The sequence below is a fragment of the Bombyx mandarina genome, chromosome 05 (genome assembly GCF_030267445.1).
Source record: "Bombyx mandarina strain Sakado chromosome 05, ASM3026744v2".
In the NCBI taxonomy this organism is placed as follows: domain Eukaryota; kingdom Metazoa; phylum Arthropoda; class Insecta; order Lepidoptera; family Bombycidae; genus Bombyx; species Bombyx mandarina.
Genome location: NC_143212.1, coordinates 11238710 through 11266705, shown reverse-complemented (window position 1 = coordinate 11266705; position 27996 = coordinate 11238710). Strand labels below are relative to the sequence as shown.

Sequence of the window (27996 nt, the reverse complement as noted above, 5' to 3'; positions counted from 1 at the left end):
TCCATAATATAATTTTTCATAAAAATATGAATCTAAATTAAAATAAGACATGACTTAAAGATCTCAGTTACCAGGTCATAAAACCCCTTAAAAAAACATAGAAAAACTTTTTGGCGGGAACGCGAGAAGTGAAGTTGTATGAATTGTTTTATTTTGTCTAAATAGTGTTTCTTCGGATTTAAATGTGTAATAACGGTGGTTTATTAACTATTTAGTATCTGTGAAAGTGCACAAATGTGGTAAAATGAAACAAAGTCGTTGAACGTAACTTCTCGGGATCTTCCAAAAAGTTCACTGAAAAAGTCTCAGTAAATGACCACCATTTACTGAGATTATATTTCATCCCATATTATCTCATTTCATTTCCTTTTCATTTCGTTTCATGCCATGTTTCTTAATAATCATTAATTTCATAATATCATTTTTCATATAAAAAAGTTAAGACCTAAAGGTCTTAGTTACCAGGTCATAAAATCCCTTATAAAAAACACACATATAAAACAAAGAAATAAATATTTTTTCACATAGATTAAACACTTATTATATTTGAGATTTTTTCATTTTTTCCCCTACCTACCTATTCGCTGGTAGCTGGTTATTTCAGCTTCTCACCGATGGGTAGGTGAGCTCACTGGCTCAACCTGAGAGAATTTGCTAACCCTAGGCCTAACAAAAATAGTCGCAGGATTCGCAGAATCTTGCACCGGATCGAAATCGCAACCCACTAAGATCGGGCAAGAAGCTCAGTGGGTTAATTATAGTTTAATATCGTTTGTATTCGGGTAATAACGCGCGGAAGAGAATATTTTTTAAATATTATTTTGTGTTTGTAGTATGTATGTATACTTTTTAAAAGATGCGTTTCTTAGATAATTTTGATCCTAAAAATTCAGCTCGTGAACGTAGAAAAGCAAATAGGAAAAAATATTTCACTTCGTAAGTTAAAACAATTTCTATTCTATTGAATCCGTTGAAGTCTGAATATGTATTAATATATTAAAATATATTTTCATCAATTTAATAGTCAAAATTTCTAATGTTGCAGTCGAAAAGTGAAGAGAATTTATGATGACCACGGTCATATTGCTGAAACTGGCAAAGACTTGTGTGATTGCCTCGATGAGAAGTGTCCTGGATGCCATTTTCCATGTGCAAACTGCAATTCCAATAAATGTGGCCATGAGTGCAGGTATCAACAATACATATATTAATTTTAAACAATAATTAATATTTCAAAATAATCATGGATATCAGTTAAAGATAAATGCCGTGGTACAACACTTATTACTGGTTGTAGGACGTCTTAGAAGTCCACACGGGTAGGTACCACCACCCTGCCTATTTCTGCCGTGAAGGGTAAGACAGCTTTTGTACTGTTAAAAGTGAGAACTCATGTCTCAAGGTGGGTGACGGCATTTACATTGTAGATGCAATCAAAACTTTTTTTTTAAAGACTACTCTCCTGTAAAATTTATTAAATTGCATAATTATAAGCAGTGACACATACAGTGGACTTGTTAGGTAAGATTGTTACCATTTTAGCAATTTGTCATGAAACAATTATGAGTATCCCTTTGAAGTATAAGACAACTGTTATTACAACACTTTGATCTTATGAGTTAAGGTGGTATGTAGATATCCCAAGTTTTTAATGACGGCAAATGCACAAATTTCGTGATCTCATCTCATTTACTCCTTTTAGCAATTAAAAAAATTAACTTACTGATCTTTTAATAAATCAAAGGTGTATTTCACTAAACATTTATCTTTATTTAAAATAGTAATTCATAATTATACACATAATTCTAAGATTAAATTCTTTTTCAGAATTAACAGAAAATGGATGTATGACAAAATTGAAATAGAGGGAAATGATTTTGTTGTAAAAAATGATTACAAAAACAAGTAACTGGAAATATAATATTATAATAAAACATATTTAATCATTAGCTACAAGTTTAAAAAAATATTCAACTTCTAGTTCACCATCTTCAGGAAGATCAGTACAATGAACAGCATTATGTACTATAGATTTTCCATAGAGAGCTCTGATGGATTCTGGGTACAGTTGACGACACAAATCCTAGTTTTTAAAAAATTAAAATTTCATGAATTTAAATAGTGTTAAAATTTTTGGTAAAAATAAAGCTCTTAAATAAATTAAATTATGTTTGTTAAATAATATGTAATAAATAATATCTTACAGGATCCCTAGGTCCACACATCTTTCTGAATTCACAAACGCTATTCAATTCAAGGTTGGTGCTTGTTACCTCTAATACAACACACTTCCCTTCAGCCAAATGAATACACATTGCCTGAAAATGGCAATAAAAATTAAGTTGTGAATCTAGTTTTTAACACTACCTGGTTCCAAGATTGGTTCAAAGGCTGTCATATTCATCAACTTATCAACAGTACAGTGTCTGCCTAGAATTCCACCATGAACTACCCATTCTTCAGTGAGTCTCTTAGTCACCTCATATGTGCCCATGCAAAGAAATGGACTGGTGTTTTCTAGTTTGACAAAATTCATGGAGTTTCTTAATTAATCCTTAAACTTCTAGTAGCTATCTCAAAATTACAGATTAAAAAGGATTCATTTGTGCTGTTATTGTCATGAGTACTTTCCATAAATAGTATCCTTTTAAAAAAATTAAAGTTTTGAAATGTTTATATTGTCCAAATTATTTATTTTTAATATTTAAATAGGTTTTTATTTCAATTTTTAATTTGCCTAGATGGCTAGCCTCTCTTATCGTGTGCATTGTTACTGCTAATAAACTTAAAATGCCAGTTCTAAACTTAACTCATGTAGATGCTACTTATATTAGAAGTTCAATTGGTTAGCAGGCCAAAAAAAAAACTAACTTCTAAGATAAAAACGAACCTTCAGGAAGTTCGAGATGATCGTTTATTTTAAGTAAACACAAAAACGGTGTGAGGAAGAATGACATCAGCGGCAATAAGTTCACACTGCGAACTTCACAGTTTTGAAGTCGTGGCTCCAAGGATAAGACGCCAAATGCATTTGTATTGAGCGATGCAACTCTGTCAATGTTCGAATCCCGCAAGCAGGTACCAATTTTTTTAATGAAAAACATACTTGACAAATGTTCACGATTGACTTCCACGGTGAAGAAATAACATCGTGTAGTAAAACCCCTAAAAATTCTTATTTGCGTAATTACTGGTAGCAGTGCGTCTTGTGAGCCCACACGTGTAGATGCCACCGTGCCTGTTTCTGCCGTGAGGCAGTAATGCGTTTCGGTTTGAACGGGGAGACTGCCGTTGCACTGTAAAAATTGAGATTGAGTGGCGGTAGTAACGTGGTTGATGTTTAAGCGATCATCATCGATGATCATCGGACTCAGGCGGGTCGTGAGCTCGTTCATCCATCTTATCGATAAAAACGCCATCCAGAGCCCCTGTCTTGCAACAAGCTATACACTATACAGCAGTTACAGTTAATTTTTCTGGCAATCACGAAAGTTGGAATAGCGACTTAGTCCTATAAGCAACTAGTTCCGATTATGCTTGAAGTGAGATGATGGAGGAGTAAAGTGTGGGCACGCCCGAGGGAGATGTACTCTCAGTACAACTGTGTATGTTGAAATATTTCTATGAGGGCACGTATGGAACTCTTCGTCGTTGAGAATGGGTTTTGGAACAAATTGTAGTCGCATTTTCGGGGAATAAAGCTTATGTCACATAGTATGAAAGTTTGGGAGAAAGTGATAGAAAAGCGATTGCGAGATGAAAGTGAGATCACTCAAAACCAGTTCGGGTTCATGCCTGGTCGCGGGACAACGGGCGCCATATTTGCACTCCGCCAAGTGTGCGAAAAACATCGCGACGTGCATAGGAATCTGCATATAGTATTCGTTGATCCAGAAAAAGCGTACGACCGAGTACCTAGAGCAGTTTTGTGGTGGGCATTGAATGAGAAAGGTATACCTGGTAAGTATGTGAGGTTAATCTGTGCCATGTACAGTCGAGCCAGGACGTATGTACGAACCGCCGCCGGGAATTCCGACGATTTCAATGTGGCAGTGGGCTTACACCAAGGGTCTGCGCTAAGTCCCTATCTCTTTCTGCTGGTGATGGATGCCTTGACATCAGAGATACAGGAAGAGCCCCCTTGGTGTATGCTGTTTGCCGATGACATAGTGCTCGTCGGAGAAAACGGGCTCGAGGTCCAAAACATACTGGAGAAATGGCGATGTAAGTCGGAGAGTGTTGGCCTAAACATCAGCAGATCGCAAACCGAACATCTGTTCTGTGATTTTGGCGATCTCTCCAATTTTCCACTCATTGCTCTCGACGGAGCACCTTTGCCAGTATGTCAAGACTTCCGATACCTAGGGTCTGTTATTCAAAGCGACGGTGAACTGGATCGTACTGTGAGGCACAGAATTGACGCAGGATGGATGAAATGGCGGCAGGTCACGGGCACCACATGTGACTCACACATTCCTCTTCCCCTAAAAGGGAAGATATATAAGACCTTAATAAGGCCTGCCGTCTTGTATGGATCAGCTTGTTAGACAACAAAAGTGGCGGATGAAAGGCGATTGCATGCAGCAGAGATGCGAATGTTGCGATGGATTTGTGGAGTAACGAGAATAGATAGAATACGGAATGAATATGTTAGAGGAAGTCTGAAAGTGACACCTGTAACAGAGAAGCTGAGAAGTGCGCGTATGGACATGTGATGAGACGAAATGAAAATGATGTTGGTAAGGGAGTGTTAACTATAAATGTGGAAGGATAATGAGGAAGAGGTAGACCTAAGAAGAAATGGATGGATTGCGTGAAAGACGATATGGGTAAGAGGGAAGTGAGCGAAGAAATGGTATATGATAGAAGAGTATGGAAGGAGAAAACATGTTGCGCGGACCCCAGGTGACTGGGTGAAGGGCAGGATAAAGATGATGATGTAGTCGCATTTTCTCCTGTCTTCTGCTTCTCAATCGTTTTACTCTGTACTGTTGTCAGCGTGGTCGTGATCGACATGTAATGTTGAGCGAGTAGACTTGACGCACCACACGATGTTCGTGCTCAAGGCTATCCTACTACACTCATTTAGGGGACGATAGGAGTTAAATTTTGTTTATGCGCATGAAAATGCACGGCCCCAAACTGCGGCCTTAGTTGTCGTATAATTTCGAGACGCTGAAATCAATACTATAGGATGGCTAGGTCGTCCGCACGATTTAAACCCGAACGAGCACGAATGGGATAAGCTTAGAAGCTAGAGGGCCAAAAATAATACCAAAGAAGCATTAATGAAAAATAAGTTAAGCAAACAAATATTCTCATCCTATAATTACCCCCGACTGCCGAAAGAGGAGGGTAATATTATGATCTTTTTTAGAATTTGGTTCGTTTGGTGTTTGCGAAGATTACAATTAAATTGGTGATTATTAAACAAAGTCTAAGTTAAAAACCTTCATTGTGAATCCCTTAAATATGTCCCTGAAGTTGTCTTGAAATCACTTTAATTAGGTACTTACCTCGTATTCAGGGAGGACTTCTTTATAAACTTCAAAAAATTCTGTTGCATTTGCAAGCTTAACTGAGAACATAGCCATAGCTGATATAAAGAATTTTCCAGAGGTTGAGATTTGTTCCAAAATAGAACCGATATTTCCTTCAATTACTGCGTGGGGCTTAATAACACAGCATGTGCAATTTTTGAATGTAGCTCTAAATGGAACCCTGGGTATTCCTTTTTCATAACCAAAAAATAATTCCAACATCTATGGAAAGACAGTAATATAGTATAACGGAAGAAAACTTTATTACTATTGTATATATTGAAGTGCCCGTATTTTATGACGTTCTCCGCTCGTTTCCGCTGTGAAGCTCATTCATTCCGGCTTTTTTTGTAAGTACTAATGAGCGATCTTACGTCCAACCTGGTGTTTGTTAAGTTATCGGCGTCATCGGAATTCACTTGTTAATTTAAATCTTGTTTCTACCTTTGCTGCATCCTCAGGTGTATTACAGCCGTGTGCTACGTTCTTCAGTTTGTTCTCGCCATAAAGGTTTCGCAGAGTTCCAGGGGCAGCTTCAGCAGGGTCTGTAGCTCCTAGGCACTGTCGCCATTTTGTAACTGCATTCGGTGCAACAAGCTCTAGTCCTATAACTTCACCAGTAGTAACATAATCTATGATTATCCTGCGAAATTTAAACGCACCGAAATTGAGACAGTAGTTTTTATTGTTTAAATTTTAAAATTAGTGTTTTATTTACATTACAAAAATCTAAAAAGCAAATAAATATACTATGTAAACATTTTTCCCTATCTACTCGCTGGTAGCCTATGGGGCTACATCAGGTTCTCGCGGACGGGTTAGATTGCTCACGGACTCATCCTGGGAGAAGTTGCTAACACTAGCCCTAGCAAGAGCAGTGCTTCGCAGAATCTCATCACCGGATCGAAATCACGGCCGACTAAGAAGACCCGGCGAAGAAAAGTGCTTGCCGAACTTTTCATCGTAATTGACAAATTCGACGAGGATGGTGACAGATGCTTGAAGAGTCTAAAAGCACCGAGAGTGGATTCGGGGATCCGACAAGACATGTTTGGGCTACACTGGCTTTGCGTTGCTCCGTTGCCTGCGCCGGATATGTAATTAACGGCGGCCACAACACGCTACCCGCTTTGAGATATTAGTTCTAAGTTTAAGATCTGTGTGCTTAGTGCGTGTTTTTTAACGTTCTCAATAGAGTAAAAGTTAGCCCAATTTTGTATGCAGTTGGAAAAGCGCCCCTAGCGGTCCCATTCCATACAAATATGAGCTAACTTTTACGCTATCGAGAACGTTAAAAAACTAGCACTAAGCACACTGGAAGCTATCACCTTTTTTTAATATCCCTTAGCTTCATGAACATTTTCTCTGTTTTCTACACAAACTAAAAGTAATAAAATTCGCCCATTTGAATTTTGTTATTATACGAGGATATTGAGTTCTATTTGGCTGTGTAGTCTTGCCTGTATGTAATTAATATACATAGGTACATATGTAGTGTTAACTGTAGGTAACATTAAAATTTGGATTATTGTGGCAAACTTTATTTTTTAAGAAAACGGATAAAAACTTACGGTAGCATATTATTACTGGCTATGCTTTGGTAAAGTTCCATTGCAAATTCTTTGCAAATTTTGCCGTTTTTCATTCGAACTATGCGAAAACCATTTTTCATGATGAATGTGATTATTTTACCATGTTCACTTGGAGCTATCGGCTTAATCATGGCAAATGTACTAATGAAAGGAATGTATTGATAATACATAATTCTAATTAATAATTACACATTTACTGTTTAAAAAAGTACACCTAGCAAGCAACAAGGGCATACTTGTAATAAAATAGGTAACTTTACATCGGTAATAATTACTCTCCAAGATCAGAGGAACGCCGACACGCATGCCGTCTAAAAAAATGTTGAGGGAACCTCTTGTGAGTCCGCGCGGGTAGGTACCACCCTGCCTATTTCTGCAGTGAAACAATAATGCGTTTCGGTTTGAAGGGTAGGCCAGCCGTTGTAACTATACTTGAGACCTTAGAACTTATATCTCAAGATGGGTGGCGCATTTACGTAGTAGTTGTCTATGGACTCCAGTAACCACCAGGTGGGCTGTGAGCTCGTCCACCCATCTAAGCAATAAAAAAAAACCTCGAAGACCCTTACCGTGATGACATCGTGCGGTCTCTGAAGCACTATCCCTATTTTTCCGGTCAGGGACTGGCCTCATATGAGCAAGCTGAAGTGGCAGTGGGCTGGCCATATATGCCGTAGGACTGACGATCGCTGGAGCAGACGGGTCTTCGAGTGGAGACCGCGCAGCGGAAGACGTAACGTGGGACGCCCCCTGGCTAGATGGTGCGATGACCTCCACACGGTGGCCGGCAAGAAGTGGATGAGGAGAGCCGCAGATCGGGCTCAGTGGTGTAGATTGGGAGAGGCCTATGTCCAGCAGTGGACGACTGTGGGCTGTTGATGATGATGATGATGATGATGAGACCTCCGTTCAGAGCCATAGACCGCACCACCCCCATGTAAAAGCAGCGCATCGCTTGATCAGGCTACTAGAATACCTACTACCTACAGTTGTAGAGAACGTTGCAGAATTTTTCCGTTAGTTATCTAAAGGAATTAACTAACCTTTGCACATTTTTGAAAAGCGTTTTCCGAGTAGCAGGAGCGCAATCCTTGATATATAATAATTTTGAAAATATATTAACTATATTACCGATTTGTAACATATCTAAATTTAATGGTGGTAGTTGTACTCGTTTCAAAACATTTTTGCCTTTCTTCGCGTCTATTATTTGAACCGAATTGTCAAATGGAAAATAATTGAGGGTTAAATCTTTTATTTCGTCAGCATCCTCATCATACATTTCACACAAGAAACTATATTTATCAAAGAAGTCGTATACCTGTGAAATATTAGTTATTAATTTGATATTCATATTACATTCGATAATTAGACCAGCCGGGATGTCAATCCGAACGTTTGAGAATGCAACTCCGGCCATAATAATGATTGTTATTATTTCTTTATAATTTGTTCTTGATGGCTGTATCCTCTATTTTCCGTCCTATTTTCAGACCCGTCTTATTGGGTACTACAATCAATGGTGCCCCCTGTTTACTTTTTTGTTTCATTAAATGGCCTCGAAGGAGGGAAAATAAACGGCGTACATTAAAAATAATTAAACTACATTAAGTACTCACCATTGCTATCGATATCAACCTGTTTTTGTTAGGTAACAAAAGTATGAAAAGTTGAAGTCAATACGATAGCAAGTATAATTATTATTAAAATACTTTTAAAATTCCGTAAAAAAATTGCGTTTATTTTTGTAGTCTGTTTTATTAACACAATCTTTTTATCAAAGAAACGAACTCTCTGTTCTGAATAATGTATATATGTCATTATTATGTGATACGTCTTAGTGTTGACCATAGACCTATGTGGTGTTACCGAATGTTGGATTTTTCGCATTGGCAAATACATACGAATGCAAATATAATCACCGAATATTATCCTTTTTATATTGTTTTCGCCACAGAGGTTGCTCAATTGATTTTATGACAGGTATTACGAGAGGAACAGAAAGTAAAAAGGACATTCTCTTGCATGCGTTTTGTTATTAATACACTATACTTAGTTTTATTTTCGAACTAAATTTTCTATTAAATTAGAATATCAGGAAATGCGTGCAGTATTGACCGACCAACGCGTAGACCATGGCAGGAAACCATACCGATTGAAATTAAGATCTTTTTACCAGATATTTAGGTGAAGGAACTCACAGTCCACCTGGTGTAAAGCGGATATAGGAACCTACAAACATCATAACGTGAATTCTGCCACGCTCTCCGCGACATGAGATGGAAATCTTAATTTTACTGTACAACGGCTCTCGCACTCTCTCAACTGTAACACACGACTGCTGTTCCAGTCCATCCAGCAATTATTTCATAAGCCATTGTTACGTTCACTACTAAAGAAACACTTAATTCACAAAAGACAAATCACCTAGCGCTCCCGCCAGAAAATAACTTTTCATTGCTTAGTCGATAATTAAAAAATGAACAGAGTGATTTTAAAAATGTAGCTTGTCAGGCTGTACGCAAACAAAAATTTGTTTACGGACAAGATTTTCTTTATTAATATTTAAAAAGGCAGTGACCCATTATTTTTTTAAAAACCATTTCTATAAGTTTCATGAGGAAGTTGAAATAAAAAAAAAACAGCTGTGCTTTGTTCAACAATAAAATTACTTTTGATCGAATAATCGAATCGATTGTGCGAATGTGGGAATTTGTATGTTCGTTACATTGCCAGTAGATCTTGTTCAATACTTAAATCATTAAACGTTTGACTGATTTGTGGCAGAATCAATTCTTTTTGTAGAATAGTAAAATTGTTGTGTCAATAACAATAAATTTTTATTGAGCTGGTTTTATTGGAAAGTGGCACGTAGTCTCACAGACACTGCAACACGTATGCCATAAATCGTCATTCACCTTGTGAAATGAAGTAATGTCGAAAATTCAGGTAAATTGGAACAATGCAGTCGCGTTTTCGGCTTGTTTTATGTTGCCAATATCCAGTAGATCGCGATTTTAATCTGTGTGCTTAGTGCGAGTTTTGTAACGTTCTCACTAGCGAGCCAGTTTGCTCAAATTTGTATGCAATTGGAACAGCGCCCCTAGCGGCAAACGTACTCGTTGTTATTTTGTGAGTGCGAGTTCATATTAACGTTGTGATCTCGTAACCGAGTAATTTTACCGAATTGAGTACTACGAATGACATTTGTGCGAGTGCGTGTTACAAATTAGTGGATTTTAACGTTTCGATCGAGTATTTCTTTAGTAGTTTTATTTTTCCAACTAGAGAGGCAAAAGTATCATGCCATAGAGCCTAATCTTTTTTTATGAAAAATGATAATATGGAGTGAAATGGATTTCATTAATTTGAAACATTAATCAATTGGCATGGAATGAAATGAAATGAGATTAGATAATATGGGATAAAATATAATATCAGTAAAATGCTGATTATTTACTGAGATTTTTTTCAGTGGAGTTTTTCGAAGACTTCGGGAAGCTACGTCCAGCGGTTTTGTTAAAATTTTTTACATTTTCGCACTTTCACAGATACTAAACAGTTAATAAACCAACTTTATTTTGTTATTGCATAGATGGGTGGACGAGCTCCCGGCCCACCCAATCTTAAGTGGTTACCGGAGCCCATAGACATCTACAACGCAAATGCCGCCTCCCGCCTTGAGATATTAGTTCTAAGGTCTCAGTATAGTTACAACGGTTGTCCCACCCTTCAAACCGAAACGCATTACTGCTTCACGGCAAAAATAGGCAGGGTGGTGATACCTACCCGTGCGGACTCACAAGACGTCCTACCACCAGTAATTACGCAAATTAATTTTGCGGGTTTGATTTTTATTACATGATGCTATTCCTTTACAGTGAAAGTCAATCGTAAACATTTGATAAGTACGTATTTCATTAGAAAAATTGATACCCGCCGGCGGGATTAGAACACCGGTGCATCGCAAGATACGAATACACCGGACGCCTTAACCTTTAGGCCAGGACGATCTCAAAATTACACTTATACACGAAGAAATATTAAATACGCATTAACTAAGAAACATTAAATAGACAAAATAAAACAATTCACACAATTTAGTTCCTCGCGGTCCCTCCAAGTTGTCTTTTCATCTTTTTTTCCTAGTTGTTCAATTGTAAATAAATAAATCAAAATCAAATCGAGTTTACGTTCTATACGGTGAAAAATGAAGAATTGTGAGTGCGAGTTGAGATATGCTACTCGATGCGCAGGGCGTTTATTCACCGAGAGCAGCAATAATATTATTTCTCGTATATTGGTAGCACGTGGTGTTTTGGCATTAGACCGTCTAAATGAAATACAACGCATTTTAACAGTATTTTAATGGGAACGACTACTTTCAAAATTATTCGGGCAATGTCACGTGTTCAATACTATTTTGTACCTTTAGAATTAAAGTGGCTCAACCCAAAATTCTTATTTTCTGGTAAACTTCAATATTGTAATACAATAATTGTATTTTTTAGTTTTTCGGTTTAAACACTTTAAGACATGCCATTTTATTTGAAAAAGGCAGCAAGAGTACTTTGTCCTTTTCTAGACTAAAAGAGACTGTTTAATTTTATAAGCTGATAGAATAATATAGAAAAGAATAATAGGATACAATCAAATCGTCACATTGGAAAAAGGTATGGCTTTATCATTTTATCATTTAAATTATTTTTTATTGCACTTATAAAACTAATTTAATTTACAATAATAATATTGTAACTATATCTATACTAATTTAATAATATACAAGTGCAAATGTTGAGCTGCTTGCCAGAAATGATATAATAGTGCTTTGTTTTTTTGTTGTTTCCTTGTAGGCTGCCTGTAATTATCTAAATCTGTGTGAAAGGCAATAAATGATTTTATTATTATCTACTAATGGTAGTCCAGTGGTCGAAATTAGACCATAATTTATTTAAATTTTAAGTTTGAACATTATTATAGTTCTATTGTCACCTTTCTATTATCATCATTTCTATAATAATAATTGCTATCTATGTCACTAAAGCTACATTATAGAAAAATAATATTAAAGACAAAAAATATTAATCTATTCTCAATTTGACCACAGATTGATAAATCAATAAACAAAAAAAGTATAAATGCATGTGTGTGTGTGTGTGTGTGTGTGTGTCAAATATATGGTATCGTGTGTAAGGTTTTTTTATTGATTTAGTTAATTTTTTTATTGTTTATGCACTATTAAAAAAAAGATATTAGCAATCTGCGCTACTTGTCTATATTCTCTATAAGTGTGGGAAATTTCATACTTCTCCGTCCGCGCAATTTTCGTAAAAAGGGGTACAACATTTTTGCTTCACGTATTATTTAAAATGTAGGTTCTTAATAATAATACATAAGTGTTTTGAAATATAAAACTAATCTTAAATTTTTTAGTTATACCACTTCCATTCTAAGGGTGCTATTTCGTAAACAAACTTTGCCGTAATGGCGTAACCTTTAAAATACACGAAAACTGCCCAGCATAAACATAATTTTTTAGTAACTTTAATAGAAGTATTAGAATTAGAAGTTTATTATAGAATTTATTTAATTGTAATTACATATTTAGACATACTTAACATAATTAATCCTGGAATAGGTAATTATTTCAGCTTTTTTTAATTAAAGAAATTATGTTTTATATAGGTTTAATCATTTACCCGTTGAACGTTTATAAAATGATTGTATTTACGGTAATAGTGTTAATGATCTTCATTAGGTGGCCCAAATATACTAAAATTATTACGAGCATCCATCCTTACTTATAAATGTGTAAAGAAACAAAATTATTATTACATTATTCAAATTTCTACATAATTTATAAATTTATATCTGTATATATGTATGTGTAAATATGTATATATATGTGTGCGCGCGCGCGCGCGCGCGCGTGTGTGTGTGTGTGTGTGTGTGTGTGTGTGTGTTTGTGTGTATATATATTTCAATAGATAGGTACACAGTGTGCAATTCATTTCGAAATTATTCTTGCCCATCTAATGGTTGTCTGGAAGAGATCACTCTTAGTGATAAGACCAAGAATTGTACTCTTTTTTTTGTTAATGTTGTTTCGCAATATTTATTCATTTTGTGTACAATAAAGAATACTCTATCTCACTCTCTCTTTCTCTCATCAAACAATTCTTTAAAAAAAAGCAATGATTTAATAAGAATTAAATGAAAATGCAAAGAATTCATATGTATTTACAACTAGCTAGACGTCTATAAAAATTTCTAAACGAAAAAATATATGTGTAAAAACCATTAGAATAGATAAAACCTTAAAAGACAATATTATTATTAAAAACGAAAGAAAAAATCTTGAAATTGTATTGGTTTCACGGCAAAATTTTTAGTGACTACGTAACTTGCTTGAAAGTGAAGAAATACTCTCAAAATCCATTAATTTGTAACTCGCACTCGCACATACAATAATCGAGAGGCTCACTTCGGTAAAGCTATTCGATACATGAGACAGCAACATAAACAAACCTTCTCTCTCCCACAAAATGGGATTCATAAGTTTACCACTAGGTGGCACTAATACAACCTCACACAAATTAAACATAACATTAACATCGACTGAGTAATTAAAAAACCTCGCACTAAACACAGGTACATTACCCATTACCCGACTAACTATAAATATCGTTAGAAAGCTTGGCATTTCAATTAAACGCCTTAAAAAACAACCTTGCGTGCTACCAATATAAGAGAAAAAATTATCGCTTCTCAAGATGAATAAACGTCCTGCAAATCGAGTAACTCACACTCAGAGCTCCGCACGTTTCACCGTGAAGAGCGTACACTCGATGCGAGTCATTCGATTCGATTTTTGAAACTCGCACTAAGCCTACTGATAGTATATGCATTCGTGAATTACCTGCCTTTGAGTAGATAGGTCACAGTAAGTCATAGTAGGAGGTTCTCCGGCAGCTAAGTAAATTCCAGCCCACCTGGTTGAGCTCCAGCACGCCTATTTGTCCTGGGGACATTGGAAATGCTTCCAGTAGGCTTAGTGCGAGTTTCAAAAATCGAATCGAATGACTCGCATCGAGTGTACGCTCTTCACGGTGAAACGTGCGGAGCTCTGAGTGCGAGTTACTCGATTTGCAGGACGTTTATTCATCTTGAGAAGCAATAATTTTTTCTTTTATATTGGTAACACGCAAGGTTTTTTTAAGGCGTTTAATTGAAATGCCAAGCTTTCTAACGATATTTATAATTAGTCGGGTAATGGGTAATGTACCTGTGCTTAGTGCGAGTTTTTTTAATTACTCAGTCGATGTTAATGTTATGTTTAATTTGTGTGAGTTTGTATCAGTGCCACCTAGTGGTAAGCTTATGAATCTCATTTTGTGGGAGAGAGAAGGTTTGTTTATGTTGCTGTCTCATGTATCGAATAGCTTTACCGAAGTGAGGCTCTCGATTATTGTATCTGCGAGTGCGAGTTGCAAATTAATGGATTTTGAGAGTATTTCTTCACTTTCAAGCAAGTTAAGTAGTCACTAAAAATTTTGCCGTGAAACCAATACAATATCAAGATTTTTTCTTTCGTTTTTAATAATAATGTTGTTTTTTAAGGTTTTATCTATTCTAATGGTTTATACACATATATTTTTTCGGTTAGAAAATTTTATAGACGTCTAGCTAGTTGTAAATACATATTAATTCTTTGCTTTTTCATTTAATTCTTATTAAATCATTGCTTTTTTTTAAAGAGTTGTTTGATGAGAGAGAGAGAGCGAGATAGAGTTGTTTTTTTTTTATTGCTTAGATGGATGGACGAGCTCACAGTCCATCTGATGTTAAGTGGTTACTGGAGCCCATAGACATCTACAACGTAAATGCGCCACCCACCTCGAGATATAAGTTCTAAGGTCTCAGTATAGTTACAACGGCTACCCCACCCTTCGAACCGAAACGCATTATTGCTTCACGGCGGAAATAGGCGGGGTGGTGGTACCTACCCGTGTGGACTCCCAAGAGGTCCTACCACCAGTGAAAGAGTATTCTTTATTGTACACAAAATGAATAAATATTGTGAAACATTTTTTCTTGGTCTTATCGCTAAGAGTGATCTCTTCCAGACAACCATTAGATGGGCAAGAATAATTTCGAAATGAATTGCACACTGTGTATCTATCTATTATAGAAATATATACACACACGCACATACACACGCGCACACACACACACACACACACACACACACACGCGCGCGCGCAATATACATATTTACAGGTACATACGTACAGATTTATATTTATAAATTATATAGAAATTTGAACAATGTAATAATAATTTTGCTTCTTTACACATTTATAAATAAGGATGGATGCTCGTAATAATTTTAGTATATTTGAGCCACCTAATGAAGATCATCAACACTATTACCGTAAATACAATCATTTTATAAACGTTCAACGGGTAATAGATTAAACCTATGTAAAACATAATTTCTTTAATTAAAAAAAGCTGCAATAATTACCTATTCCACGATTAATTATGTTAAGTATGTCTAAATATGTAATTACAATTAAATAAATTCTATAATAAACTTCTAATTCTAATACTTCTATTAAAATTACTAAAAAAATATGTTTATGCTGGGCAGTTTTCGTGTATTTTAAAGGTTACGCCATTACGGCAAAGTTTGTTTACGAAATTGCACCCTTAGAATGGAAGTGGTATAACTAAAAAATTTAAGATTCGTTTTATATTTCAAAACACTTATGTATTATTATTAAGAACCTACATTTTAAGTAGGTAATACGTGCAGCAAAAATGTTGGACTCCTTTTTACGAAAATTGCGCGGACGGAGAAGTACGAAATTTCCCACACTCATAGAGAATATAGAGAAGTAGTGCAGATTGCTAATTTTTTTTTTTTAATAGTGCATAAACAATAAAAAAATAAACTAAATGAATAAAAAAACCTTACACACATTACCATGTATTTGACACACACACACACACATGCATTTATACTTTTTTTGTTTATTGATTTATCAATCTGTGGTCAAATTGAGAATAGATTAATATTTTTTGTCTTTAATATTATTTTTCTATAATGTAGCCTTGGCGACATAGAGCAATGATTATTATAGAAATGATGATAATAGAAAGGTGACAATAGAACTATAATAATGTTCAAACTTCAAATTTAAATAAATTATGGTCAAATTTCGACCACTGGACTACCATTAGTAGATAATAATAAAATCATTTATTGCCTTTCACACAGATTTAGATTTTTACAGGCAGCCTACAAGGAAACAACAAAAAAACAAAGCACTATTATATCATTTCTGGCAAGCAGCTCAACATTTGCACTTGTATATTATTAATAGGAATTTTATTAAGAATATTGACAATTTATGAGGAATTTGACAAGTACGGATTAGTTATAGATATATGTAGTTACATATTGTAAATTAAATTAGTTTTATAAGTGCAATAAAAAATAATTTAAATGATAAAATGATAAAGCCATACCTTTTTCCAATGTGACGATTAGAGGGTATCCTATTATTCTTTTCTATATTATTCTATCAGCTTATAAAATTAAACAGTCTCTTTTAGTCTAGAAAAGGACAAAGTACTCTTTCTGTCTTTTTCAAATAAAATGGCATGCCTTAAAGTGTTTAAACCGAAAAACTAAAAAAATACAATTATTGTATTACAATATTGAAGTTTACCAGAAACTAAGAATTTTGGGTTGAGCCACTTTAATTCTAAAGGTACAAAATAGTATTGAACACGTGACATTACCCGAATAATTTTGAAAGTGGTTGGTTCTCATTAAAATGCTGTTAAAATGCGTTGTATTTCATTTAGACGGTCTAATGCCAAAACATCACGTGCTACCAATATACGAGAAATAATATTATTGCTGCTCTCGGTGAATAAACGCCCTGCGAAGCGAGTAGCATATCTCAACTCACACTCACAATTCTTCATTTTTCACCGTATAGAACGTAAACTCGATTTGATTTTGATTTATTCATTTACAATTGAACAACTAGGAAAAAAAGGTGAAAAGACATTTTGGAGGGACTGCGAGGAGCTAAATTGTGTGAATTGTTTTATTTTGTCTATTTAATGTTTCTTAGTTAATGCGTATTTAATATTTCTTCGTGTATAAGTGTAATTTTGAGACCGTCCTGGCTTAAAGGTTAAGGCGTCCGGTGTATTCGTATCTTGCAATGCACCGGTGTTCTAATCCCGCCGGCGGGTATAAATTTTTCTAATGAAATACGTACTTATCAAATGTTTACGATTGACTTTCACTGTAAAGGAATAGCATCATGTAATAAAAATCAAACCCGCAAAATTAATTTTTGTAATTACTGGTGGTAGGACGTCTTGTGAGTCCGCACGGGTAGGTATCACCACCCTGCCTATTTTTGCCGTGAAGCAGTAATGCGTTTCGGTTTGAAGGGTGGGACAACCGTTGTAACTATACTGAGACCTTAGAACTAATATCTCAAGGTGGGAGGCGGCATTTGCGTTGTAGATGTCTATGGGCTCCGGTAACCACTTAAGATTAGGTGGGCCGGGAGCTCGTCCACCCATCTGTGCAATAACAAAGTAACGTGGGTTTATTAACTGTTTAGTATCTGTGAAAGTGCGAAAATTTAAAAAAATTAAACAAAACCGCTGGACGTAGCTTCTCGAAGTCTTCGAAAAGGTCCACTGAAAAAAATCTCAGTATATAATCAGCATTTTGCAGAGATTATATTTTATCCCATATTATCTGATCTCATTTCATTTCATTCCATGCCAATTGATTAATGCTTCAAATTAATCAAATCCATTTCACTCCATATTATCATTTTTCATAAAAAAAAATTAGGCTCTATGGCATGATATTTTTGCCTCTCTAGTTGGAAAAATAAAACTACTAAAGAAATACTCGATCGAAACGTTAAAATCCACTAATTTGTAACACGCACTCGCACAAATGTCATTCGTAGTACTCATTTCGGTAAAATTACTCGGTTACGAGATCACAACGTTAATATGAACTCGCACTCACAAAATAACACCGAGTACGTTTGCCGCTAGGGGCGCTGTTCCAATTGCATACAAATTTGAGCAAACTGGCTCGCTAGTGAGAACGTTACAAAACTCGCACTAAGCACACAGGTCACTAGTAATAACTACTTAAAAAAATAAAAACTAGGACCAGCCATGACTATAAGACTGACTCGGTGGTGCAGTAGTTAGTGCCCCTCACTGTTGCGCCGAGGGTCGTGGGTTCGATTCCCATATCGGCCAAACATTCGTGTGATGAACAGGCTTGTTTTCTCTTTGTTTGGGTGTTTATTATCTATATTATCTATATATGTATATGATGGAGAGGATCCATGGTGTATTTGAAGATGATGACGTCAGCGTTGCTGCTGCCATTCTCTTATTCGTTATCATTGCCTTCCATAGTGACAGTAATTAAGACTCACTTTTCCAATGAATTCCTTTTAATGAATTTCAAGTGTACAACATTAACCACAGAGAGCTCCACATCATTCGGCTTCTAAAGTCGGACTGTGTTATGATATTTTTTTTCCTATTATTTTAGTAACTTCGAGGGGTTATTCTAGATTCACCTAACTAGTAGGTGAGCTCACAGGGCTGAAACCTGACGAGTATTGTGTGCCAAAAGTAACTCGTATTTATAGTAGAACAGTAAAGTGGTTTGTTCATGAATACCGTCTTAAACAATTGTTGCCTTGCGTTGGACTTATTACCGTCACCTTTTTATTTATTTATTGCATAGATCGGTGGACGAGCTCACAGCCCACCTGGTGTTAAGTGGTTACTGGAGCCCATAGACATCTAGAACGTAAATGCGCCACCCACATTGAGATATAAGTTCTAAGGTCTCAAGTATAGTTACAAAGGCTGCCCCACCCTTCAAACCGAAACACATTACTGCTTCACGGCAGAAATAAGCAAGGTGGTGGTACCCACCCGCGCGGACTTATCTAACAATTTTAACATTGAGGAAACAGTTATCTTTAGGCAACTAAGATAAACAGTTATCTTAGTTGCGCCGATTTCTATATTTAAACGTATTTATGTTTGTATGTTAGTCTATGGAATCCATAACACAAGGAATCCTAATTTAGAGCCGAATGACGATGTGTGATTTGTTCCCAGCTAGTTATAGTTATTTAATAGTCATTGGATGCGGCACAGTGGTGGGAGATTATACTTGCAGAAGTTACTTTACCAGCTGTCAATTTTTTTTTATCTATCTATTTTGTCGGCAGCGTGCTCCGACTTCTACTTGGCCATAGTCGTCTTGAAAACTTTAGGAACTGGTAGGATATTAAAGTCTCAGTCGATTTTTAAATGAGAGAATTTTGGAAGACATTTCAGAACAATTTTAGCATTTTGACAACATGGGCAAATTCCCTTTGTCTGTCCAATAGATGAATAAAGGGTGTTTGTTTGGAAAGTGCTGTCAAACATTCACGTCACAGTTGTTGATTTTATGACAAGTTACTGTTTACTGTATCTAGTGGAACTGTTTCAAACTTTGAATTACAACTGTAGCAACCTAACTTTGAAATTCTACAATGGTATAGAAATTTAATTTTATGTTACAACAGGACCAATCCATATAAATTAATAAATTTTTGGGTATACATTTGCAGGAAGAATCTTACGCTGATAAATATTCTTTCATTGGCGAATGGTATGACAATCAAGCAAATTTAAAACGCCGGTTTAACATTTTTTACTACCCTTCTGATGATACTATAGAAATGTATGACATAAAAAGTCGAAAAACGTTTGTGAAAAGAGTTAAAGTAAATGGTGTAACTTTAGATAGGTTTTATATTGGTTGTACTTTAAGTATATTAGGTCGTCTTATAAAAATAATTGACTTCGCTTGTGACCATACAAGAAAGAAGTTGCACAATGAAATGCAAGTGTAAGTTGGTTTACTAAATACAATTAATCACATTATTTATTATAAAAATATCAATATCAATCTAATATAACATATCTTCAATTTACAGAACTTTTGCTATGATTAAACCCCTTCCAACTGAAATCGTTGGTAAAATTTTAAGTCACTTTCATGAGCATGGTTTGCGGGTAACAAAAATGAAGAAATCACGACTGACTGCTGAAGATATTAATATTTTGTATAGATCTCAGGTCACAGATCCTACATTTCCGTAAGTAGTATAAATTTAAGTTATAAATGCAACTTTAAAAATCTCTTCACCATAATCTAACTACAATAACATTAAAAAGGATATAAGGAATTGTTTTAATATTTAATACCAGAACCGTGTTAAAGTTTTGTAATGCTCTTAATTATTAGGTCAAATATACAGTAGTAGAAACTGGATTTAGTTATTTCTTAGAAAATAATATTATATATTTTGCAATTTTCAGGTTTCTTTTAGATTACCTCACAGGGGAAATGGTTTATGGTTTAGAGTTAGTTGGAAGAGATGCAGTACTAGTATGTATTGAACTCCTTGGTGATAAAGATCCAAGAAAGGCTGAAATAGGGACAATAAGAGCACTGTATGGTAAGGATCCTGTTAAAAATTGTGTTCATGCATCAAGCTCATCAGAATCGGCAATAGAGGTACTTGAAAATATTTTTTGTGACTAGAAAATATCTAAAATAATATTGATGTTATGTTAATAGTCGTGATATTTTTAGGATATAGAATATTTTTTTCCACCTCCACCTCTAAATTCGACACGACTTTGTCTGACTGCAACTCTCTCTAACTGCACCCTTTGTATAGTAAAGCCTCATGCAATACTAGAGGGAAAACTAGGTGCTGCTTTGGAAGCCATTGATAAGGGTGGTTTTAATGTAACTGCCCTCTACATGCTGATTGTTGAAAATATTAATGCAGCTGAATTTTATGAAGTATATAAAGGCATTGTACCTGAATACAAGGTAAATTTTAGTTATTGTTGATTTTATTTAGTAAAATTATTTTATGTCTAATACATTCACATTACTATGATAATGTATGTATGTCTTATTACAATAGTATGTCTTATTACAATAGTATGTCTTAAGCTAGAGATATTTTAAAGATTGTTAAATTAAATTCACTTAATTATGAAAAGTTGTAAAATTTCACTAAATTATGCCTTAAATATAAATTTGTATCTCTTATATTATATTCAGTAAGTATATATTTAAAAAAAAACAAGTGCTGGTTCAGCATTAAGGTTTAAAATAGCACCACCCAATATCTCTTCCTGAGGTTGTTGTAAAAGTCGACTAACGGGAATGCCTTAGTTGATATTTACAACTGAAGACACTGCTGTTGCTTAAGAATTTCAGAGAATGTGTGGCAGCATCCTAAGAGTATTTCACCAGCGTACTGAGATCATCAACAAGTGCTTATTCCTGCTAAGGCATGTACTAAACCCACACAGATACGCACTAATATCTCCCCTATTTCTGTCACTAAAACGGTCATGTTATCTGGTGTAAAGTTTGGCACAGCCATTATACTATATAATTGTCATGTCTCAAGTTGGGTGGCAGCATCTAGGTTCGGTTGTCTATAGTCACTGATAACCATTGTACACAAGCTTCTTTACCAATTTAGGCAATTCAAAAAAATAAATTGTCTCTAGTTCCTTAAAATACTTGAATTTTCCAGGGTATGGTTGAAGAATTGTCGAGTGGCCCTTGCGTGGCTATGGAAATAGTAGCGAAAAATAAAAATGTTAACACTGCTGTTGAATTTAGAAAATTAGTAGGTCCTTCTGATCCTGTAAGTACTGTTAATAATTTATTATTGTATACATCCAATTGGGTTATAAGTTCTGCCACATCTATGGTTAATGAAATTTTTGAGAACTGGCCAGAAATGCTGAATTCGATTTTGAAAAGGTATTCATGCGCCATCCTAAAATAAAATCAGGTGTATGCACATGCTTGTGTACTCATCTATACAAATTCATAAATATATTTATTTATTGATATGTAATTTTACCAATAAATAATACCTACATTAATATAGTCCTAAATCTTACACTAAACAATCCTTATAAAGAACTAGATTGTTATACATCGGCGCACGCAGGTTCGTCACATTAAAAATACTCACTTTTTTTTTCAAACGTGCCAAAATTAATATCAGTAATTTCAGTCAATCACAATCACATACTAATTCTCACGAACGAGTTTAAAATACAATAGTACAGCTGCCATAATATTAGTAATAATACTACGAGACCTTTTTTACGTCCAAAAGGGAGTTTTAAAACCATTTTCTTTCTAACTTTAACAAAACCGTATTAGAAGTAATTTTTTCCTCATCTATTCGCTGGTAATCTAAGGGGCTTTTCCAGTTACACCCGAACAGGATTAGAACTATTTAAGAAGATGGTCGTAGAGTCGAAATCTCTTCCATTAATTACGAAATAAAGTTAATAGACATTTATACACGTCCGGGCCATACCTGAAACCCGAATTCATGGTCTTCGTAATGAAAAATAGATTTTGTCCCATAGGAAATAGTGATTAAAATAACTACTAGTGGTAGAGCGTATTGTAGGCCCGCACGTATCGAACCGCTATCTGCCTATTTCAATCGGGAAGCATTTAGGTGTTTCGGTTTAAAGGGTGGGAAAGCCGTCAGGCAATGCAATTGAAAATTAAATCTCATGATTTAAAATCACTATTGCTTATGGCCTCTGGAAACCACATAACACCGGGTGGGCTGTGAGCTGGTTCACCTATTAATGTAATAAAATTAAAGTAAGCAATATACGTTATTGAATCTATCCTAATACTACAAAGGTGAATGTGTTTTTGTTGGCTTTTTATGCGTTTTAACTACTCAACCGATTATCATGAAATTTTGTAAACACGTGCAGATAAGCCGTGTAATTAGTCGCTACTGAATACGCAGCTTGTACCCGTAAGCTGTTTCTGTATGTATAGATAGATAAATGAAGAAAAAGAAAGAAAAAAACAAACCATGTCTATGGACTACACGTCTTGCATTATATTATTTTTGTGGTTGTGTATTCGACAAATGAATATTGAAAACACTGAAATACAATATTTTTTTATAATCTCTGTAATCTTAAAAAGCGTACACGCCTATAGTTTTGAATAATTAATTCATGATGTTCATATTCCACTTTAGGAGATTGCAAGATTACTTCGACCGGATACCCTGAGAGCAAAGTTGGGAAAAACGAAAGTACAAAACGCAGTTCATTGTAGCGATTTAGCAGAAGATGGATTATTAGAAGTTGAATACTTTTTCAAGATCTTAGCATTATAATGAATTAATAAACTATCGACTTATTAAACAAACACGTTCATAAAATTTACTCATTCGATAGGTATGATCTTATCCACAAAATAAAGAATTGTAAATCAAATACATAATATTAATTATATCTCAGGAATATCCTGAGATTTGGATGGAAATTAGAAGAAGAGCGGTAGCTTTTCAAACGAATTCATACATATTCATTAAAAAGTAAAAAAAGTTCCAGATTAAATTAATAATAAAAACAAAAAAAAATCCATGTTTTTATGGTCGCCACTGATGTACAGCTCGACCAAGCTAAGTTTGCACTTCGCATCGATTACGTCACACTGACGCTTAGGTATGGTCTGAAAAAAGGATTCGCTATGACTTTAAAAATATAAACAAATGTTTGTTAGATTTTACTTTGCATTTATTGTTTTTAACAAATATATTATACATAGGTACATTAGAATATAGCGATATCGGGTTTTTGTATTAACACCCGGGCATTCTTGCACTTTTTAAATTTGTATCCCAATTGCTCAGTAATAATTTTTCTTTATGTTTCCTTTTCAGGAGTTTGTCCCTTCACTGTGTATGATCTTTCCTTTCATTTTTGTTGCTCACAAAAATCCTTTCGAAGTAAAAAAAAAATGAACGTTAACCGTTCAGCAACAACAATTCAACAAAACCTTGACAAAAATAGTCCGTTAATATAACTAAACTTCAACAAAAAACCTAACAAGAACAATTAAAATATTTAAAATTCAACGGATAGGGAGACGTAAACTCGTATGACGCGTGTCGGCGACAAAGATGCTAACCGTACTGACGCGGCAGGGCGATCTCGGGAAGGTGAGGGGGGAAGCGGTCGGAGCGAGGTACAAACTTAGCTTGGTCGAGTTGTAATAACCATGACAGATACATGCACAAAACTTTGTTTTGCGAATCTAACCTATAAAAAAATCAGATCTTATGAAGAAAACGAATTTAAAAATATAAAATCATTACTAGATTTTTATAAAACTAAATCTACTGGTATTAATTAATTAATTATTCATAGACCACTTGGCAGTTAATTTGACATTCAATCAAATGCCAACGTTTTGCTGATATTTAAGTTGAAAAATATTCACCTTTATAACCTTTTAAAATAGATTTATTTGAGTATTAAAGTTCCTACTAGTACATTCCTAAATAGAGGATTACCATTGATTTTGGTAAAACTATGTCATCTTTTAAAGGAAGCTTAAGATATAATGAGTTGGAACTTAATTTAGCATGAAGTAAAATGGACAAACACGTAATAGAAAATAATATAAAATTAGTAAAAAAACAATAAGTAGTGAACATTATTACTATGCTTTAATTCACTATTTAAAATTATTAATCCAATAGAAGATCTAGATTGTTTTGTTAGCCGTTATTCAAATTGATTTTATTGATTTTAAACTCATACCTTACGATGATCAACGGCATTTATGAAGGAGGGGTTGAAGTCTTTGAAGTTGAAGAATAAAAAAAGTGGTCTTTTTGGTCTTTGGTCTTTTTCTTGACAAAACCTTTAATTTGTGAGATTTTAAATTGAGATTGTAAATTGCGAAAAGAAAGAGAAGGGAAGTTTTCAATCTCAACTCGCAGGTAAAAGTATGTCGGACAGTGTGAGGGCGTGTTGCGTCATCTGCATGTAGACTATGCTATGCAAATAAATACAAATATATTTTTAGCTTAGGACCAGTTTTAACAGGTCCTCGGGGGTTTTGCTGTTCGCTTATGGTATTCACTTAAAATTATTTTCGATTTTATCACATTTACAATGAACGCTACTTACTGTTGAATCGAAAATGGTCCGAGATTGAGCAGTTTCCGAAATCGTTTACATTTCTTCAGATCTTTTTTTTTTATTGCCCTTATAGGCGGACGAGCATACGGCCCACCTGATGGTGAGTGGTTACCGTCGCCCATGGACTTCAGCAATCCGCCGCTTCCTACTACTTAATACTCTCCACAAGCCTCTTTTAAAGAAGGACATGTCATAGCGCTTAGGAAACACCGTGGAGGGGAGCTCATTCCATAGCCGGAGATCCGAGGTAAACCGAAGTTTCTAGAATGGAATGAAATGAAACAGTGAAATTTGAAACGAAATGTACTTGCTGTTAATAGATCGATGCCAAAGCACAAATGACTGGCAAAAGTAATTTTTAACACTGAATTTGAGAAACAAACATTAATTTAATTTAAAATAAAATTTATTAGGTACATATTTTAAAAGAAGTTCGAAGTTCGAAATCGGGTTCAAAGTTCAAATTGAAACTATCATTTCGTAGGTGACTACTATCTTTTTTTAACCGGATAGCCATATAATATCACTCACTGTTTATGTACCTATTGTTGATGCGTCGCCTTGAATAAATATATCGTATATATATATCTCGTATGTTCGAAGTTTTGAATACAAATCGGTCTGCGAAATACGATATCCTTTTGGTTTTTTTTATTGAACTCACAAATATTTATATTTTTTTATTGTATATGTAATAATAGTTCTTGATTTAGAAGCGTTTTCAAATTTAATTAATAAAATTTACTTTGTAATAATTATGTACTTAGTAAGAATTATGTGTGATCAATGTATGCATGTATTTATTCATGTGAGAAACAAATGATGAAATGATATTTTAAAAGTTTAATTGTAAAAACCAAAAATTTTGTGAATACGAATAAAAAAATACTTTTTAATTTTTATTGTTTTATTTTCGAATCAGCATCATTAGTGATATATATTTAATATTGACACAGGTTTCTAGCTTTTCGGAGGATATGAATATGTTATGGCTTGAAGTGTGTTCACAGCTGCCTTGTCGCAATAGTACCTACATAATTATTAGAATCGTATCATATTAGCATCGAAAGTAGTGCTTGAGTGAGGAACTGCTTGTTTTTGACAACGTTTTTAAGACCAACTATTAATATTTTTTGGGATTATAATTTAGATGAAGTATTGGAATATACTATAAAATTTAAAGAACAACCTGAGCTGATTTTCGGGGTTCTGAAGGACGCAATAGGTATTAAGTGCTAAAATTAGTAAAAAAATGAAAAAAAAATCGTCACAGAACCATGTTTTTTTTTAAAGAAATTTTATTAATGTCTACGAGTATATCTATCTATGTATAGAAATATGTTTTATTGCATTCCTGCCAAAATCTTGCCCAATTTCAAGATTCACGTCAATGGAAAGGGCTCTATAAGTTTGTTATGAATGCTTAAAAAAAAAGATTTGAAAAGTTTGAAATTTTGTATGATTTATTTCCGCCGAAGACCTTATTTGGTAACCTATTTTTAATTTATTTATTATGCAGATGAGCAATGTTAAGTGGTATGAACAATGTACTTATGAACACATGTTCATATTACCATGTCTATAGGTCCCGGTATCTGTACTAATCTTAATAAGAAGATGAAAGTCGTATAACTGCTGTCACATCCTTCAAACCATAACGCAGACAGGATGGTGCCAATTACCCATCTAGCCTAAAAATGGTCTTAAGTGTCGAAAAATCAGACGAATGGACAACAAAGTTACCCTATAAGGGTCCCGTTTTTTTCTTTTCAAGGACCGGTAGAAGGGTACCGGCTTTTTGGAAAAAAAATTACATTTTGAAATGCTTAAGTCAAAAAAATGAAAATCCTAACTTATGCTTTTATCGCAGGGAAGTGCAAGAGTGTTTTGAACTGAAAAATGTAAGATACGACAGCACTAAAAATCACATTCGGTAAATTATATTTTACTTAAATACACAATTTATATTATATCTACTGATTTAGTGATGTACATATAATGTATTTGATATCGTGAGGACAAAAGTCACGGATGAAGGTGACGTGACGTGACTCTCTTGGTGTCTTGGTGTGTTCGTCACGACTAATACAAGAGGCACGTACTTTTGAAAAAAAAAGCAAGCCCTAAGTTATTTTAAATTCCGAATCGGTGATAAAGTCAATTATATAAAAGCGCCTTTTATTTAAAATGGCCTACTAGAAAACTAAACTTTGATTTCGTTAACATCATCTCTCATCTTTTTCAAGGCTATTAGCAAAAAAAAAATATATATATATATGTCGTGGATAACGACTTTTAGTAATATTAAGACGGTGGTTTTGATTATTATTTTAAATGATGAGATGTTGTTTTGATAAATATCACAAAATGAAGGGTAGACTACGTAACGCCACAGTATAAAATGGCGGTACGTGGACAGAGTCGTGGCATTCCGTGTCAGAAAGTCATTCCGTCCGTCTCAGTCAGTGAGTCTCTGGCAGTCAGTCAGTCAGTCAGTCGGTCTGTCGGTATGTGCAACGAAACTGTCGGTTTATCCTGTCATTGTGAAAGTTGTGTGTGTTGAGTTTCAATAATTATTATTCAAAAGGTTTTATTGACTTTTTATAAACTGAGTTCAATCGAATACGAGTGATGGCGGAAACTACCGCTCAGCCATCCCTGACGTGAGCTGACATATATTTTTTTTATTGCCCTTGTAGAGAGACGAGCAT

At 34.6% G+C, this 27996-nt stretch overlaps 3 protein-coding genes across 7 annotated transcripts; 2 read left to right on the top strand and 1 right to left on the bottom strand.

Moving 5' to 3' along the window:
• The first annotated feature begins 492 nt into the window (after positions 1–492).
• On the top strand, positions 493–2165 carry LOC114250911 (ARL14 effector protein-like). Its single transcript, XM_028185001.2, has 3 exons — positions 493–936; positions 1046–1189; positions 1828–2165. The coding sequence occupies exons 1-3, from the start codon at positions 857–859 to the stop codon at positions 1907–1909; spliced, it is 306 nt and encodes a 101-aa protein (XP_028040802.1). The 5' UTR covers positions 493–856; the 3' UTR covers positions 1910–2165.
• On the bottom strand, positions 1750–9583 carry LOC114250909 (nucleoside diphosphate kinase 7). 2 transcript variants are annotated; one of them, XM_028185000.2, is made up of 6 exons: positions 8176–8593; positions 7112–7273; positions 5985–6183; positions 5517–5762; positions 2205–2318; positions 1750–2083 (listed from the first exon to the last, which is right to left on the bottom strand). In XM_028185000.2, exons 1-6 carry the CDS (start codon positions 8550–8552, stop codon positions 1940–1942), a joined length of 1242 nt encoding a protein of 413 aa, XP_028040801.2. In that variant the 5' UTR covers positions 8553–8593; the 3' UTR covers positions 1750–1939. The 2 variants fall into 2 exon arrangements, with proteins under 2 accessions (XP_028040801.2, XP_089583875.1); XM_089727749.1 differs by lacking the exon at positions 1750–2083 and adding an exon at positions 8752–9583 and having other exon boundaries at positions 2175–2318; positions 8176–8453.
• nmdyn-D7 (nucleoside diphosphate kinase homolog 7) lies at positions 2313–26178 on the top strand. Of its 4 annotated transcripts, XM_089727747.1 has the most exons (8): positions 2313–2639; positions 2819–3078; positions 19834–20114; positions 20203–20364; positions 20588–20786; positions 20865–21110; positions 21832–21945; positions 23329–26178. In XM_089727747.1, the coding sequence occupies exons 2-8, from the start codon at positions 3058–3060 to the stop codon at positions 23467–23469; spliced, it is 1164 nt and encodes a 387-aa protein (XP_089583873.1). In that variant the 5' UTR covers positions 2313–2639; positions 2819–3057; the 3' UTR covers positions 23470–26178. The 4 variants fall into 4 exon arrangements, with proteins under 4 accessions (XP_089583873.1, XP_089583872.1, XP_028040798.2 ...); XM_089727746.1 differs by lacking the exon at positions 23329–26178 and having other exon boundaries at positions 21832–23155; XM_028184997.2 differs by lacking the exons at positions 2313–2639; positions 2819–3078 and adding an exon at positions 19227–19758.
• Positions 26179–27996: the final 1818 nt, after the last annotated feature.

What these genes read in the sequence shown, in the direction of transcription:
- LOC114250911 (XM_028185001.2), top strand. Translation starts at nt 857, where the DNA reads ATGCGTTTCTTAGATAATTTTGATCCTAAAAATTCAGCTCGTGAACGT. An exon ending in AGGAAAAAATATTTCACTTC is followed by an intron (nt 937 to 1,045) that starts GTAAGTTAAAAC and finishes CTAATGTTGCAG; the next exon opens with TCGAAAAGTGAAGAGAATTT. An exon ending in AAATGTGGCCATGAGTGCAG is followed by an intron (nt 1,190 to 1,827) that starts GTATCAACAATA and finishes ATTCTTTTTCAG; the next exon opens with AATTAACAGAAAATGGATGT.
- nmdyn-D7 (XM_089727746.1), top strand. Translation starts at nt 3,058, where the DNA reads ATGTTCGAATCCCGCAAGCAG. An exon ending in TTGCACAATGAAATGCAAGT is followed by an intron (nt 20,115 to 20,202) that starts GTAAGTTGGTTT and finishes TTCAATTTACAG; the next exon opens with AACTTTTGCTATGATTAAAC. An exon ending in CATCAGAATCGGCAATAGAG is followed by an intron (nt 20,787 to 20,864) that starts GTACTTGAAAAT and finishes TGATATTTTTAG; the next exon opens with GATATAGAATATTTTTTTCC.
- LOC114250909 (XM_028185000.2), bottom strand. Translation starts at nt 8,552, where the DNA reads ATGGCCGGAGTTGCATTCTCAAACGTTCGGATTGACATCCCGGCTGGT. An exon ending in CTTTTCAAAAATGTGCAAAG is followed by an intron (nt 7,274 to 8,175) that starts GTTAGTTAATTC and finishes TCCTTTCATTAG; the next exon opens with TACATTTGCCATGATTAAGC. An exon ending in TGTGTGGACCTAGGGATCCT is followed by an intron (nt 2,084 to 2,204) that starts GTAAGATATTAT and finishes TTTAAAAACTAG; the next exon opens with GATTTGTGTCGTCAACTGTA.